We start from the raw sequence: 13966 nt of genomic DNA on the forward strand, positions 1-13966 counted from the left end.
TAGTGAAAAATACCTTATCTTCTTCTCTCTTTCACCCCTCAATCATTTAGTTTAAGAAGAAGCTTTGAATTTCAAAATTCCCTGGGTGTGATGAGATAAAATAATTCCTTTAAGTGCAGTGTGTAAAAATAAAGTGCTTAGTTATTGTGGGGCAGTTTGTTTATTCAGGTCTGCAATGATTAATGATTTTATTTGTAACTTGTGCCTCTTTCTGGAAGCAGTCAAAACAAGTCCAATGCTCAGTAGAGCAGCTGAGGTCACCGGGCCTCATTCATATTGTAACAGCCTGGGCCCAGGGCTGTGCAACCCAATATTCATTCCACTTGAGCTAGACCTGTTGTCACCCCCTAATTGCCAGAGGCATTGACTCAGGCCGGGGTACGGTTTCACAGGCACTGGCCATCCTCGGGTACCTTGCGCAAGTAGTCATTCCTCACGTGCAAGCGACGGTGAGGCTATTCAACCACACGGGGCATCGCGACCAAGCCCCCAATCCTAATTCAGGGTGGAACGCGCCCTCGTGCATCTGCGCACGCCTGTTTCAGCAAGGGGTCACTGGATAGTGAGAAGGAGTGAGCTCCCTGACTAATGTTTCTCCTCTCTATAACCCAGCGGCACTGGGTCCAAGTGTCGCACCCCCTTTCCCAGCCATCGGCCGGACCGACCTCTTCCTGTTTGGATACCAACCTGCCAGAGCCTGCAGCGTAGGGAATGAGTAGTAGGTGTAGGAGTCCAGCTTGCACAGCCTCTCTCCGTAGGTCTCGCACAGGCGCTCAATCATTCCGGTAATGCGCGAGATGTGGTTGTTGGAGGTGCAGATAAAAGAGAAGAGACACTCAGCAGGATCTTGACGCAGGATGCGGACACCTGAAACAGCACAGAACGCAAGAGCACAGGTTACAAATAAAATCATTACTCATTGCAGACCTGAATAAACAAACTGCCCCACAATAACCAAGCACTTTTATTTTTTATTTTTTTACACACTGTGCAACCCGCACTTAAAGGAATTATGATAGCAAAATACTGCGGATGCTGGAAATCCGAAATAATAACAGAAGACGTTGGAAAAACTCAGCAGGCCAGGCAACATCCGTGGAGAGAGAAATAGAGTCAACGTTTCAGGTCGAAACCCTTCTTCAGAACTGAGAAAAAAAGGCAGGAAATGAAAAGATTAAAAGGCAGTTTGGGGGCTGGGAAGTGGATGAAAGAAGAGACATTAAGGTGAGACGAGATGGTAATAGGACAGGTAAAGAAACAGACAACGGCTCTAGATGAAGTGTGAAATGCACTGGCAGAGTGAGAGACAGCTGCCGTGTGGGAGAGAGAAAGAAAGGAAAAGGCACAAATCAAAAGTGTGGATAAAAATATGAAAATATAAAGGGAATTATTGTTTCTCATCACACCCAGGGAATTTTGGAATTTAAAACTTCTTCTTGAACGAAGCGATTTTATAAAATGTTCTGGGTAGTGCATCCTTCAATCCATAGCTCCCACCTCCCGCCATGCTGTCTGCAGGTGAAGTGATAATGAAAGACATGTCTTTGTTTATTCATGCTTGAGATGTGGCCGTCGCTGGCAAAGTGGCAAGGCCGGCATTTATTGCCCATTCCTGGTTACAACTGCGTGGCTTGCTGGGACACTTCGGAGGGCAGTTAAGAGCTAACCACGCTGGTGGGGGACTGGATTCACATATAGGCCAGACCGGGTAAGGATGGCGGTTCTCCTTCCCTGCCATTAATGAACCGGTTGGGTTTTTAACCACAATCCGACAGCTTCATGGTCACTTTTACTGATACCAGCTTTTATTTCCAGTTTAAAAAAAAAACTGAATTCAAATTCTCAAACTACCATGCTGGGATTTGAACTAATGTTCTCTGCATTATTAGTCCAGTAACATAATCACTGCACTACCGTACCCGTATAACCACTACACTACCATATCTGTTCCAAGACGCTTAACAAGAGTGATATCAATAAAAACATTTTTGACACCGAGCCACAGATGGAGATATCAGGACACATGATCAAAAGCTTGGTCAAAGAGGCAGGTTTTAAGGAGCATCTTAAAAGAGGAGAGTTAGAGAGGCGGAGAGGTTTAGGGAGGGAATTCCAGAGCTTAGGGCCAAGGCAGCTGAAAGCACTGCCGCCAATGGTGGAGTAATTAAAATCGGCAATGCGCAGGAGGCCAGAACTGGAGGAGCGCAGGGATCTCGAAGGCTTGTAGGGATGGAAGAGGTCACAGAGATAGGGAGGGGTGAGGCCGTGGAGGGATTTGAAAACAAGGATGAGTATTTTTACCTCCGTTCAGTCCCCAAGCTTCCGGTCGCCTGTCACTTTAATTCTCCGCTCCACTCCCACTCAGACCTCTCCGTCCTCGGCCTGTTACACTGTTCCAATGAAGCTCAACGTAAGCTCGAGGAACAGCGCCTCATCTTTCAATTAGGCACTTTACAGCCTTCTGGACTCAACATCGAGTTCAACAACTTCAGACCATAACCTCGGCCCCTATTTTTTCAGATGACAGCTGTTGATGATTCTGCCATTCCCATTTACACCTCTTCTAGACCCATCTTTTATTTCTTTACTTGTCCCATTACCATCTCCTTTTGCTTTGTACAATCATACCTTTTGTCATTTAATCTCACCTACCTTCCACCCTATCAGAGACCTTCCCTTTGGTTCTTTCGTCCCCTCCCCTCTTTCCCTGCCCCTGCACGTGCTTAAAATCAGTTACATCTCTTTTTCCAGTTCTGACGAAAGGTCATTGACCTGAAACGTTAACTCTGTTTCTCTCTCCACAGATGCTGCCTGACCTGCTGAGTATTTCCAGCATTTTCTGTTTTTATTTGAGTATTTTAAAATTGAAGCATTGTCAGACCGGACACCAGTGTAGGTCATCAAGCACAGGGGTGATAGATGGATGAAACTTGGAGCGAGTTAAAATACGGGCAGCAGAGTTTTGGATGAGCGCAAGTTTATGTAGGGTGGAATATGGGTGGCCGGCAGGAACAGGAGTAGACCATTCAGCCTGCTACGCTATTCAATCAGATCATGGCTGATTTGTACCTTAACTCCATTTACCTGCCTTGGTTCAATATCCCTTAATACGCTTACCTAAAAAAAAATCTATCAATCTCAGTTTTGAAATTTTTAATTGACCTAACCTCAACAGCTTTTTGGGGAGAAAGTTTCGGATTTCCACTACCCCTTGTGTGAAGAAGTGCTTCCTAACATCACCCTGAACAGCCTGGCTCTAATTCTAAGGTTATGCCCTCTTGTTCTGGACTCTTCCCACCAGAGGAAATAGTTTCTTTTTTTATTTATTTATTCATTGATGGGATGTGGGCGTTGCTGGCTAGGCCTGCATTTAGTGCCCATCCCTAATTGCCCTTGAGAAGATGGTGGTGAGCCGCCTTCTTGAACCGCTGCAGTCCATATGGTGTAGGTACACCCACAATACTGTTAGGAAGGGAGTTCCAGGATTTTGGCCCAGCGACAGTGAAGGAACGGCGATACAGGTCCAAGTCAGGATGGTGTGTGGCTTGGAGGGGAACTTGTAGGTGGTGATGTTCCCATGCGTCTGCTGCCTTTGTCCTTCTAAGTGGTAGAGGTCGCGGGTTTGGAAGGTGCTGTTGAAGGAGCTTTGGCGAGTTGCTGCAGTGCATCTTGTAGATGGTACACACTGCAGCCACAGTGCACCTATCAAATCCTTTAATCATCTTAAACACCTCAATTAGATCACCCCTTAATCTTCTATACTTAAGGGAATACAAGGCTAGCCTATGCCACCTGTCCTCACAATTTAACCCTTTTAGCTTACTGGAATGTATCATGTGCATGATTCTCCTCATTCTCAGTAGAAAAACTGAATATACATTCACGTTCGTCTCTTACTCTCTTAGGCAGTCCCTCGGAACCGAGGATGACTTGCTTCCACATTAAAAATGAGTTCTCAGGTGACGGATGAGTCCAATGCAGGACCTACAGTCTCTGTCACAGGTGGGGCAGACAGTGGTTGAAGGGGCGGGTGGGTGGGTGGGGTGCTTGAGTTGACGTGCGCTCCTTGCGCTGCCTGCGCTTGGCTTCCGCTTGCTCCCGGCGAAGAGACTCGAGGTGTTCGGCGCCTTCCCGGATGCTTCTCCTCCACTTTGTGCGGTCTTGGGCCAGGGATTCCCAGGTGTCGGTGGGGATGTTGAACTTTTTCCAAGGAGGCTTTGCGGGTGTCCTTGAAGCGTTTCCTCTGCCCACCTGGGGCTCTCTTGCTGTGTCGGGGCTCTAAGTAGAGCGCTTGTTTTGGGAGACTCGTTATCAGGCATGCGGACGATTGTCCATCAGAGCTGATCGAGCTTATACGCAGGCTATCAACCACCAGACTGGTTATTTAACATGGAACGTGCAAGTGGACAATATTCAGTGCGAAACTCCTTAGGTAGCTCGTGTCAAATTTTGTTTGATAACACTCCTGTAAAACCCCTTGGGACGATTTACTATGTTAAAGGCGCTATATAAATCTATATAAATGCAAGTTGTTGTTGTTGTTATTTACAAACTTTGCTGCCTTCTAAGATACATTTGTCAAAAACAATAACGACACTTCTCCTGAACTCTCTTTCGACATAACTAGACACCAAAGTTCCCTGTAAGCTGTGGGGCCGCGCAGCGCTCCAAGGATCCCGCGCTGCCGGCTTTTCAATGCAAAAACCACACATGCGCGATATTCTGAATGGCCCGCACAGCCCCTTAAAGGGACCGTGCACCCCCTTAAAGGGGCCGCGCAGCGCCAAACAAAATTACAGGGAACATTGCTAGACACCTATAAAAATAAATGCTAATTTCTTGCATTGTGGAACACTGCCACAGGGTCAAACTAGCCCAGACTCCCAAACAAAAGCAAAATATGACAGATGCTGGAAATCTGAACTAAAAACAACAAAACACTCAGCGGGTCAGGCAGCGTCTGTGGGGAGATCTCTTGAGTGTTTCCAGCATCTTGTGCTTTTAACCCAGACTCTCTGCAGGCTGCCTTCTAAAGTAAACGAATCCACAGAAGTATCATTCCAAATCCTGTGAAGGTGTACTCAGTCAAAAGCCCATTCATAAAAACTGCACCGCCCATAATTACATTAGATGGGTAGCCAATCTTAAGACAATGGTACAGGATGCTTGTTCCCCTAATTGAAATATGTGATAGTTGGAACTTAACACTTCACCCCTCCAGCCAGCAAAGATTCTATAAAATGGGCACAGCCCAAAGCCTCTGACATCAGCATATTAGAATCACTGACTTTACTTACTCCGACAACAGGTCATCAACCTGAAATGTTAACTCTGTTTCTCTCTCCACGGATGCTGTCTGATCTGCTGAGTGTTTCCAGCATTTTCTGTTTTTGTTAAAACCACCTTTTGCTTCAAGAGGACCCAGGACTCGAGTACATAATAAATTGTGTGTTTCCGTACCTTGCAGAGACAGCTCACAGAAACCCCGACAACCTTCTGTGTACTGTTGCTAGTAATGAGGAATTCAAATCAATAATCTAATACAGACATAAATACAGCGCCGTCACAAGTGATCAGACTACTGACACTCAGTGAGCCCACTCACTTCAGGTGCATTACTCTGCCAGAATTTTGTTTAAACTGGACACATTTTTAAGCATTTGAATCATTATATGAAAGCCACCAAATGCCCTAAATATGTGTACTACTACCCCTTATGTACTGTGTCTGCAACCACCACTTTAAACATTCACTTCCTCCACCACCGGCGTACCGTGGCTGCAGTGGACCATGTACAGCAGGCACCTCAAAGCACTGGAGAGGTACCACCAACGCTGCCTCCGCAAGAACCTGCAAATCCATTGGCAGGATAGGCGCACCAACGTCAGTGTTCTTGCTCAGGCCAACATCCCCAGCATCGAAGCTTTGACCATGCTCAATCAGCTCCGATGGACGGGTCACATTGTCCGCATGCCCGATACGAGACTCCCAAAACAAGCGCTCTACTCGGAGCTCCGGCACAGCAAGAGAGCCCCAGGTGGGCAGAGGAAACGCTTCAAGGACACCCTCAAAGCTTCCTTGAAAAAGTGTAACATCCCCACCGACACCTGGGAATCCCTGGCCCAAGACCGCACAAAGTGGAGGAGAAGCATCCGGGAAGGCGCCGAACACCTCGAGTCTCTTCGCCGGGAGCAAGCGGAAGCCAAGTGCAGGCAGCGCAAGGAGCGCACGTCAACCCAAGCACCCCACCCAGCCGCACCTTCAACCACCGTCTGCCCCACCTGTGACAGAGACTGTAGGTCCCGCATTGGACTAATCAGTCACCTGCGAGCTCATTTTTAATGTGGAAGCAAGTCATCCTCGGTTCCGAGGGACTGCCTAAGAAGAGTGTACCATCTACAAGATGCACTGCAGCAACTCACCAAGGCTTCTTCGGCAGCAGCTCTCAAACCCGTGACCTCTACCGCCTAGAAGGACAAGGGCAGCAGGCGCATGGGAACACCACCACCTCCAAGTTCCCCTCCAAGTCACACACCATCCTGACTTGGAAGTATATCGCCGATCCTTCATCGTCGCTGGGTCAAAATCCTGGAACTCCCTCCTGAACAGCACTGTGGGAGTACCTTCACCACACGGACTGCAGCGGTTCAAGAAGGCGGCTCACCACCACCTTCTCAAGGACAATTAGGGATGGGCAATAAATGCTGGCATTGCCAGCGACGCCCACATCCCATGAACAAATAAAAGACATATTAACCTTCAAACAGACACAAGCACCACACATTCAGTAACATATAAATACCGACCTCCTTCAGGAACCCACTCACCAGGGAAATCCTGTGCCACTCGCTCAAAGTGTTTGTCAGCTTGACTCCAGTGTGAGTACAGCTCCGAGAGTCGCACGTGCAGCTGAAAATAGTCGGATAAAATCCCGCTCTCCCCTTCATCCACAGCACTACATTCCAGCTTCAGCAATCCAGGTGTGCTATTGCTCATCTGCTGCATGTGCTCCACTGGCTCTGTTTTCACTTCCGGAAACGTCGTCTCTGTTTCTGGGAAGTTTCCATCTTCACTTTTAAGTTTGGTTTTTGTTGCATTTTCCTTTTTCACTTTAACACCGACCGTATTTGGGGAAGGTCCTTTTCTCTTCTTGTGACTTGTTGATAAGGGGAGGGTGTTTTCTGCCTGCTTGGGATATGTCTGGTACCAGATGTGCTCCTCTGTCTGTGTCAGGGTCCACACACGGTTGGCTAAGACTCCTGTCCAGTGTCCAGGGCTCATCTCGTGCCATCTACAACACAAGACGCTCATTCAAACTGGTGCTGATTGGATACAGGCCCTGTCCTTTAGTTCCAAATAGCTGCTGGATCCTCAACCACAACTATTAGCCTTGCCCTTCAGCTCCTATTGTCCTCTCCCTCAATTACAAGCCCGTCATCTAGCCCTCAACCTAACCCTCAGCTCACAAACCCAATTAACACTGCGATGACCAGAATATCAGGATCCACTCTTAGCCCCAACATACAGTCATCTTGCTTACTCCCAACCCTAGTCCCAAGTCAATGCAGTTGTGGGTGGATTCTCCCCTTCTCCACTCGGTAGTCGCGAGGACAGGGCCTCCGCTCTCCGCTGTGATCTCAACCGAGGCATGAAAAGGTACAGCTTTGGTGCCATTATGGCGTGAGAGGAGGCCAATTCTCGATCCTGTCCCTCCACTAAAGGACTAAACCACTGCCCCAGGGTCAACTGCCATCTTTCAGCTGTGTCAGCTGTGGCTCAGTTGATAGCACATTCGCCTCCGAGTCAGAAAGTTGTGGGTTCAGGTCTCACTCCCAGGACTTGAGCACATAAAGCTAGGCTGACACTCCAGTGCAGTGCTGAGGGAGTGCTGCACTGTTGGAGGTGCTGTCTTTCGGATGAGGCGTTAAACCGAGGCCCCGTCGTCTCTCTCAGGTGGAAGTAAAAGATCCCATGGCACTATTTCGAAGAAGAGTAGGGGAGTTATCCCCAGTGTCCTGGCCAATATTTATCCCTCAAAAAAGATTATCTAGTCATTATCACATTGCTGTTTGTGGGAGCTTGCTGTACGCATATAGGTTGCTGCGATTACAACAGTGACTACACTTCAGTAGTACTTCATTGACTGTAAAGCGCTTTGAGACGTCTGGTGGTCGTGAAAGGCGCTATATAAATGCAAGTCTTTCTTTCTCCTGGCAGTGCCTGAGGATGGTGGAGACAGCAACTGTACAGATGGAAATGGGCAGGGTACCCGGGACCCTACCCCCCACCTCCCCGCCCAGCATTTACACGTGGCAACCATTGAAGGTGATGCCAACCTTTCCACTGGTGGAGGCAAACTGAGCCCAGAGCAGGAATGCGGCAGTCGGCCTCAGCGCCCAATTTTGCTCCCTTCTCCTCCCCAACTTTGGGTGGGAGAGCAGAGGAAAATCCAGCCAGTAACCGTGAAGGAAATTGAAATGATGGCTGGTATCACGATTGTAAATGCCACACTGTTACAGTGGGAATATTCTTATGAGGTTGGGACTATGGCACAATGTTAGAGCAGTATTATATAGAATAGAATCATAGAAATTTATAACACAGAAAAGAGGCCATTCTGCCCATCGTGTCTGTGCCGGCCGAAAAAGAGCTATTCAGCCTAATCCCACTTTCCAGCTCTTGGTCCGTAGCCCTGTAGGTTACGGCACTTCAAGTGCATATCCAAGCACTTTTTAAATGCGATGAGGGTTTCTGCCTCGACCACCCTTTCAGACAGTGAGTTCCAGACCCCCACCACCCTCTGGGTGAAAAAAGTTCTCCTCAACTCCCCTCTAATCCTTCTACCAATTACTTTAAATCTATGCCCCCTGGTTATTGACATCTCTGCTAAGGGAAATAGGTCCTTCCTGTCCACTCTCGGCCCCTCATAATTTTATACACATCAATCAAGTCTCCCCTCAGCCTCCTCTGTTCCAAAGAAAACAAGCCCAGCCTATCCAATCTTTCCTCATAGCTAAAATTCTCCAGTCCTGGCAACATCCTCGTAAATCTCCTAATTAAAGGAGATGTTGGGCTCGATTTTGTCAATGGGGAGCTTTTGGAGGCAGGACTCCCACTTTTTGGGTTGTAGTCCCGCCTCCATCGACTTGTGGCCAACCCACGCTATTTTCCCTTGATTGACCTTGTTAAGCCCGCCCAGCGGGCTCAGCAGACCAATTAAGGGACACCTGGTTACTGGTGATGTCAGTGATTGACATTTCATCTGTCAAGAGCTTTTGACAGATGAAAAATCAGCATTTGACAGCTCTGTGAAGCTGTCAAACACTGACAGTCTGTCTTCTAACTTGAGCCCCTCTACTCAGACTCAGTTAGCGAGCTCTCCAGACCAGAAAGCAGAGGCTGCAGCTTTTGACAGTTCAGCGGCCATTCTGCTTTCTGTGCCGGTGAGCTGAGGGACTCCCGAGAACTGAAGGAAGGAAGCCTGCAGGAGAAAGTAAAGGTAAGTAAAACTTATTAAAACACTTTGGCCTAGAAATTGGGTTGGGGCGCCAAAGTGGCGCAAAAGTCGCCTGAGCGCAGGATTTAGCGCAGCGATCGGAGTGATACCGATCGCCAGAAATTCAGTTTCAGTGCCCCTCGAGGGACATGGGGCGAGGCTCGAGGCGCTCCGCGTCCCTCTTAGGGCGCTGAAACTGATTATCGCAGCGCAACGTGCCGCAGCGCCACATGCTGCGGCACGGCACGCTGCGGTACTGCAGGCCTTCAGGGGGAGGTGCCTGCAACAGCGCGATCCCCGCTCGCGAGTGCCGGCAAATGAGCCCGGCACTAAGGAGAAGTGCCGGGCTCTCAGGAAACAGCCGGCAATGCCGCGGGGGGGTGGTTAGGAGGCCGGGGACGGAGGTGCTGGCAGGCGGCCGCCGAAAAAGCGTCCGCCCCGCACCTCCACCTTAACTTGCACCGCTGCCGGCACAGTAAGGCCCCGTGAACCGGGCGCAGGTAGCGAGCGGCGCAACTGCGGCGTTCGCTACCAAATATCGCGAATGGGGCACGAATGGGGCGCTGCGCACACCGATGATGTCATTGGTGGCGGCGCAGCGCAAATGCCTAACGCCACCATTAGCGCCCCTACTGAATATCGCGGGAGACGCAGCCAGTGGCGCTACAGCCACTGACTGCCTCTTTAGGCGCTAACAGGTGGCGCTACTCACCCAATTTCTCCCCCACAACGCTTACCTCACACACTTACCTCTGCACACATGCACCCATCACTCACCTGCACAATGGACATCTCGACCCCTCCAACCCCTGCAGGCCGACGGTCCGCCTCGCTAACTTGGCGTGGTTCGGACAGCCTACACTTCAGGGCTAAAAATAGGGATTAGGCAAAAAACTGCCTGTTAACTACCTGTTAACAGGCAGTTAATTGGCACTAATCCCCTTCCCGCCTCGGGGAGGCGGCTCCCAGCACAGGTCGGGTACCCGACTCCTGGAACATTGGCACGGAGGCGGGTTGGGGACGGGATGGGTTCCTGCCCCCCGATTCTGCAATTTTCCCACCACTCCTGCCTCCAAACCCGCCTCCTTGAGGCTTGGAAAATCGAGCCTGTAATCTTTACTCTACATCCAACCCATGTTATAACTGAAATAAAAACAGAAAATGCTGGAGATACTCAGCAGGTCAGGCAGCATCTGTGGAGAGAGAAACAGAGTCAATGTTTCAGGTCAATGACTTTTCGTCAGAAGCATGTTATAGCAGTGCTTGATGGAGCAGAGAGCTCTTTATTCTGAACCTAATCCCATCTATATCTCACTGTGTCCATCTTCTTTTTTCAAAGTTACTCTGAATTACAGCAACTGTTGTGCTGTTCACTTGCACCTGTGTGCACACAGGAACTAATTCTACAATGGAAAAACACACTCATCCAATTCCAACCGACGTCACATCTCTCAAGTATAAACTCACCGGAATGACTGACCACAAGAGAGCACAATATCCAGCCTCAGCTCGGAGCGAGTGCAGGGGATTGAGCGCCAGAGTGCTGGGCACACGGACAGTGTAGCGTGTCTCTGCATGTCTTTATCAGCGAGTTGTCCGGAGATTATCCCAATGACCCTGTAAAACAACAGTGAAGGGATGTTACTACTTTAAACATGAAAGCTTACTCCAGAACAGAAAAACAACAATTTTCACACAGATTCTGTGAGAGGCAGTGAACTACTTCAAAAATTAAAACTCCCCACGTGCTAACATGGGGCTGGATATTGTCAATGGGGGCGCATTGGGGGCGGGACTGCTGATTTTCGGGTTTTAGTCCCGCCCCCAACGAGGTCCGGCCAACCCATGCTACTTTACCTTGATTGACCTTGTTAAGACCGCCCTGCGAGCTTAACCGGCCAATTAAGGGAAAGCCGGTGACAGAGGATGTCAGCGTATGACGTTTCATCTGTCAAAAATTAGAGAAGCTGTCAAACACTGACAATCTCTGTTCTAAGTGAGTCCTTGTACTGAGGACTCACCAAGGCCTCTTTCCTCAGCAGAAATCAAATGGCTGCTGCATTGGAGAATGCTGCAGCCATTCTGTCATCTCTGCCGTTGAGATAAGGCACCTCCGGATCCCCAAGGGTTGAAGCCTGTAGGAAGAAACAAAGGAAAGTAAACTTTTTCTAACACTTTACACTCACCTCTCATACTTACCTCTCCACACTTGCACCCATCACTCACCTCCACAGCGGACTTTTCGATCCCTCTCACCCCCGCAGACCCACTGCTTGCCTCGCTGACCCTGGCGTGGTTCGCAGCCGTCGGGAAGCCCGCACTTGCAGGGGTAAAATGGGGATAAGCCTCAAAACTGCCTGTTAACTACATGTTAACAGGCAGTTAATTGGCTCTAATCCCCTTGCCGCCTCGAGGAGACGGGTCCCTGCACGACTCAGGGACCCGCCTCCTGGGAAGATGGCTCGGAGGCGGGTTGGGAGCGGGCTCGGTACCCGCTCCCAGTTTCTGCCATTTTCCCAGCAGTCCTGCCTCCATACCCGCCTCCCCAGGGCTGGGAAAATTCCCCCCATGGATTCCAACAAATTAACAATATTTTAGAAGCCCCAAAATGCTCACTAATTCCACATTCAATAAAAAAAATGCAAGAATAGTTTCACATATAATAACATTGGATTAGATTTAATGTGGTAGATGATGACTTTGTGCGATAGTGTTAAACATAAGAAATAGGAGTAGGCCATACGGCCCCTCAAGCCTGCTCCGCCATTCAATAACATCTGGCTGATCTTCTATAGTCAGCCCAGAGAGACAGCATTCTTCTTTCCATTTAAAAAAAATTCAATCTTGGTATGTTGTGATCGCTGGCAAAAGCCGAGATCTCAGATGAGACATTAAATCGAGGCTCCACCTGCTTTCTAAGGTGGATGTAAAAGGTCCCATGGGACTATTTCGAAGAAGAGCGGGGGAATTATCCCCGGTGTCCCGCCCAATATTCATCCCTCAATCCAGATCACAAAAGCAGATTATCGGGTCATTATCACATTGCTGTTTTGGGGAGCTTGCTGGGCGCAAATTTGCTCCCGCATATCCTACATTACAACAGTGACTGCACTTCAAAAAGTACTTCATTGGCTGTTATGCGCTTTTGAGGTTGTGAAAGGCGCTATATAAATGCAAGACTTTCTTATTAGTGAACCAGTTGGATTTTTATTAATAACAGCTTTTTATTTCGGTTTTAAAACTGAATTGAAATTCTCGTACTGCCATACTGAGATTTAAACTCTTGTTTCCTGGCTTATTCGTCCAGTCACATCACCACTACCCCCATCCTCAGTCCATGCCAAGGCTGTCCCCCAAGTAATGGACTAACCTTGGCAATGATAACGCAAAAACATATATCCACTCCGATGGCTTTGCAGGTAAAATGTAAAAATAATAGAGAATAATAAGTGATTAAAACTGAAAACAGTGCATGCTAACAGCATGCAGCCCCCTGTCAATCACTGCTCAAACCCTGCCCCCTATCAATCACTGTTCAAACCCGCCCCGTCAATCACTGATCAAACCCCGCCCCGTCAATCACTGCTCAAACCCCGCCCCATGTCAATCACTGCTCAAACCCCGCCCCCTGTCAATCACTGCTCAAACCCACCCCGTCAATCACTGCTCAAACCCCGCCTCCTGTCAATCACTGCTCAAACCCCGCCCCGTCAATCACTGTTCAGACACCGCCCCCTGTCAATCACTGCTCAAACCCCGCCCCGTCAATCACTGCTCAAACCCCGCCCCCTGTCAATCACTGCTCAAACCCGCCACCTGTCAATCACTGCTCGGACCCCGCCCCGTCAATCCAGCTCAAACCTGCCCCGTTAATCACAGCTCAAACCCGCCTCCTGTCAATCACTGCTCAAACCCCGCTCCGTCAATCACTGCTCAAACCCCGCTCCCTGTCAATCACTGCACAGACCCCGCCCCGTCAATCCAGCTCAAACCCCGCCCCCTGCCACTGTTCAGACCCCACCTCCTGTCAATCACTGTTCAGACCACGCCCCGTCATTCACTGCTCAAACCCCGCCCTCTGTCAATCACTGCTCAAACCCCGCCCCTATCAATCACTGCTCAAACCCCGCCCCTATCAATCACTGCTCAAACCCACCTCCTGTCAATCACTGCTCAAACCCACCTCCGTCAATCACTGCTCAAACCCTGCCACCTGTCAATCACTGCTCAAACCCCGCCCCATCAATCACTGCTCAAACCCTGCCACCTGTCAATCACTGCTCAAACCCCGCCCCATCAATCACTGCTCAAACCCTGCCACCTGTCAATCACTGCTCAAATCCCACCCCTTGTCAATCACTGCTCAAACCCCGCCCCATGTCAATCAATGTTCAAACACCGCCCCGTCAATCACTGCTCAAACCCCGCCCCTTGTCAATCAATGTTCAAACAGCGCCCCGTCAATCACTG

The 13966-nt window shown here is 49.3% G+C and overlaps 1 protein-coding gene across 3 annotated transcripts in view; it reads right to left on the reverse strand.

Annotated features, from left to right (window-relative positions):
• The window catches only part of ogg1 (8-oxoguanine DNA glycosylase), a 36225-nt gene that overhangs the window by 18823 nt on the left and 3436 nt on the right, over nt 1-13966 (reverse strand). For 2 of the 3 annotated variants that reach the window (XM_086001904.1, XM_086001903.1), the window contains exons 2-4: nt 10964-11113; nt 6828-7291; nt 688-867 (exon numbers count right to left, since the gene is read on the reverse strand). In XM_086001904.1, coding sequence (XP_085858030.1) covers nt 688-867; nt 6828-7291; nt 10964-11073 — 754 coding nt within the window. In that variant the 5' untranslated portion in view covers nt 11074-11113. Of the gene's footprint in view, nt 1-687; nt 868-6827; nt 7292-10963; nt 11131-13966 lie in introns of those variants that run through there. The other variant, XM_086001905.1, reaches the window with a different exon arrangement.

Source organism: Somniosus microcephalus, chromosome 11 (assembly GCF_052327205.1).
Source record: "Somniosus microcephalus isolate GS21.2 chromosome 11, FLI_Smic_1.0, whole genome shotgun sequence".
NCBI classification, from domain to species: Eukaryota; Metazoa; Chordata; class Chondrichthyes; order Squaliformes; family Somniosidae; genus Somniosus; species Somniosus microcephalus.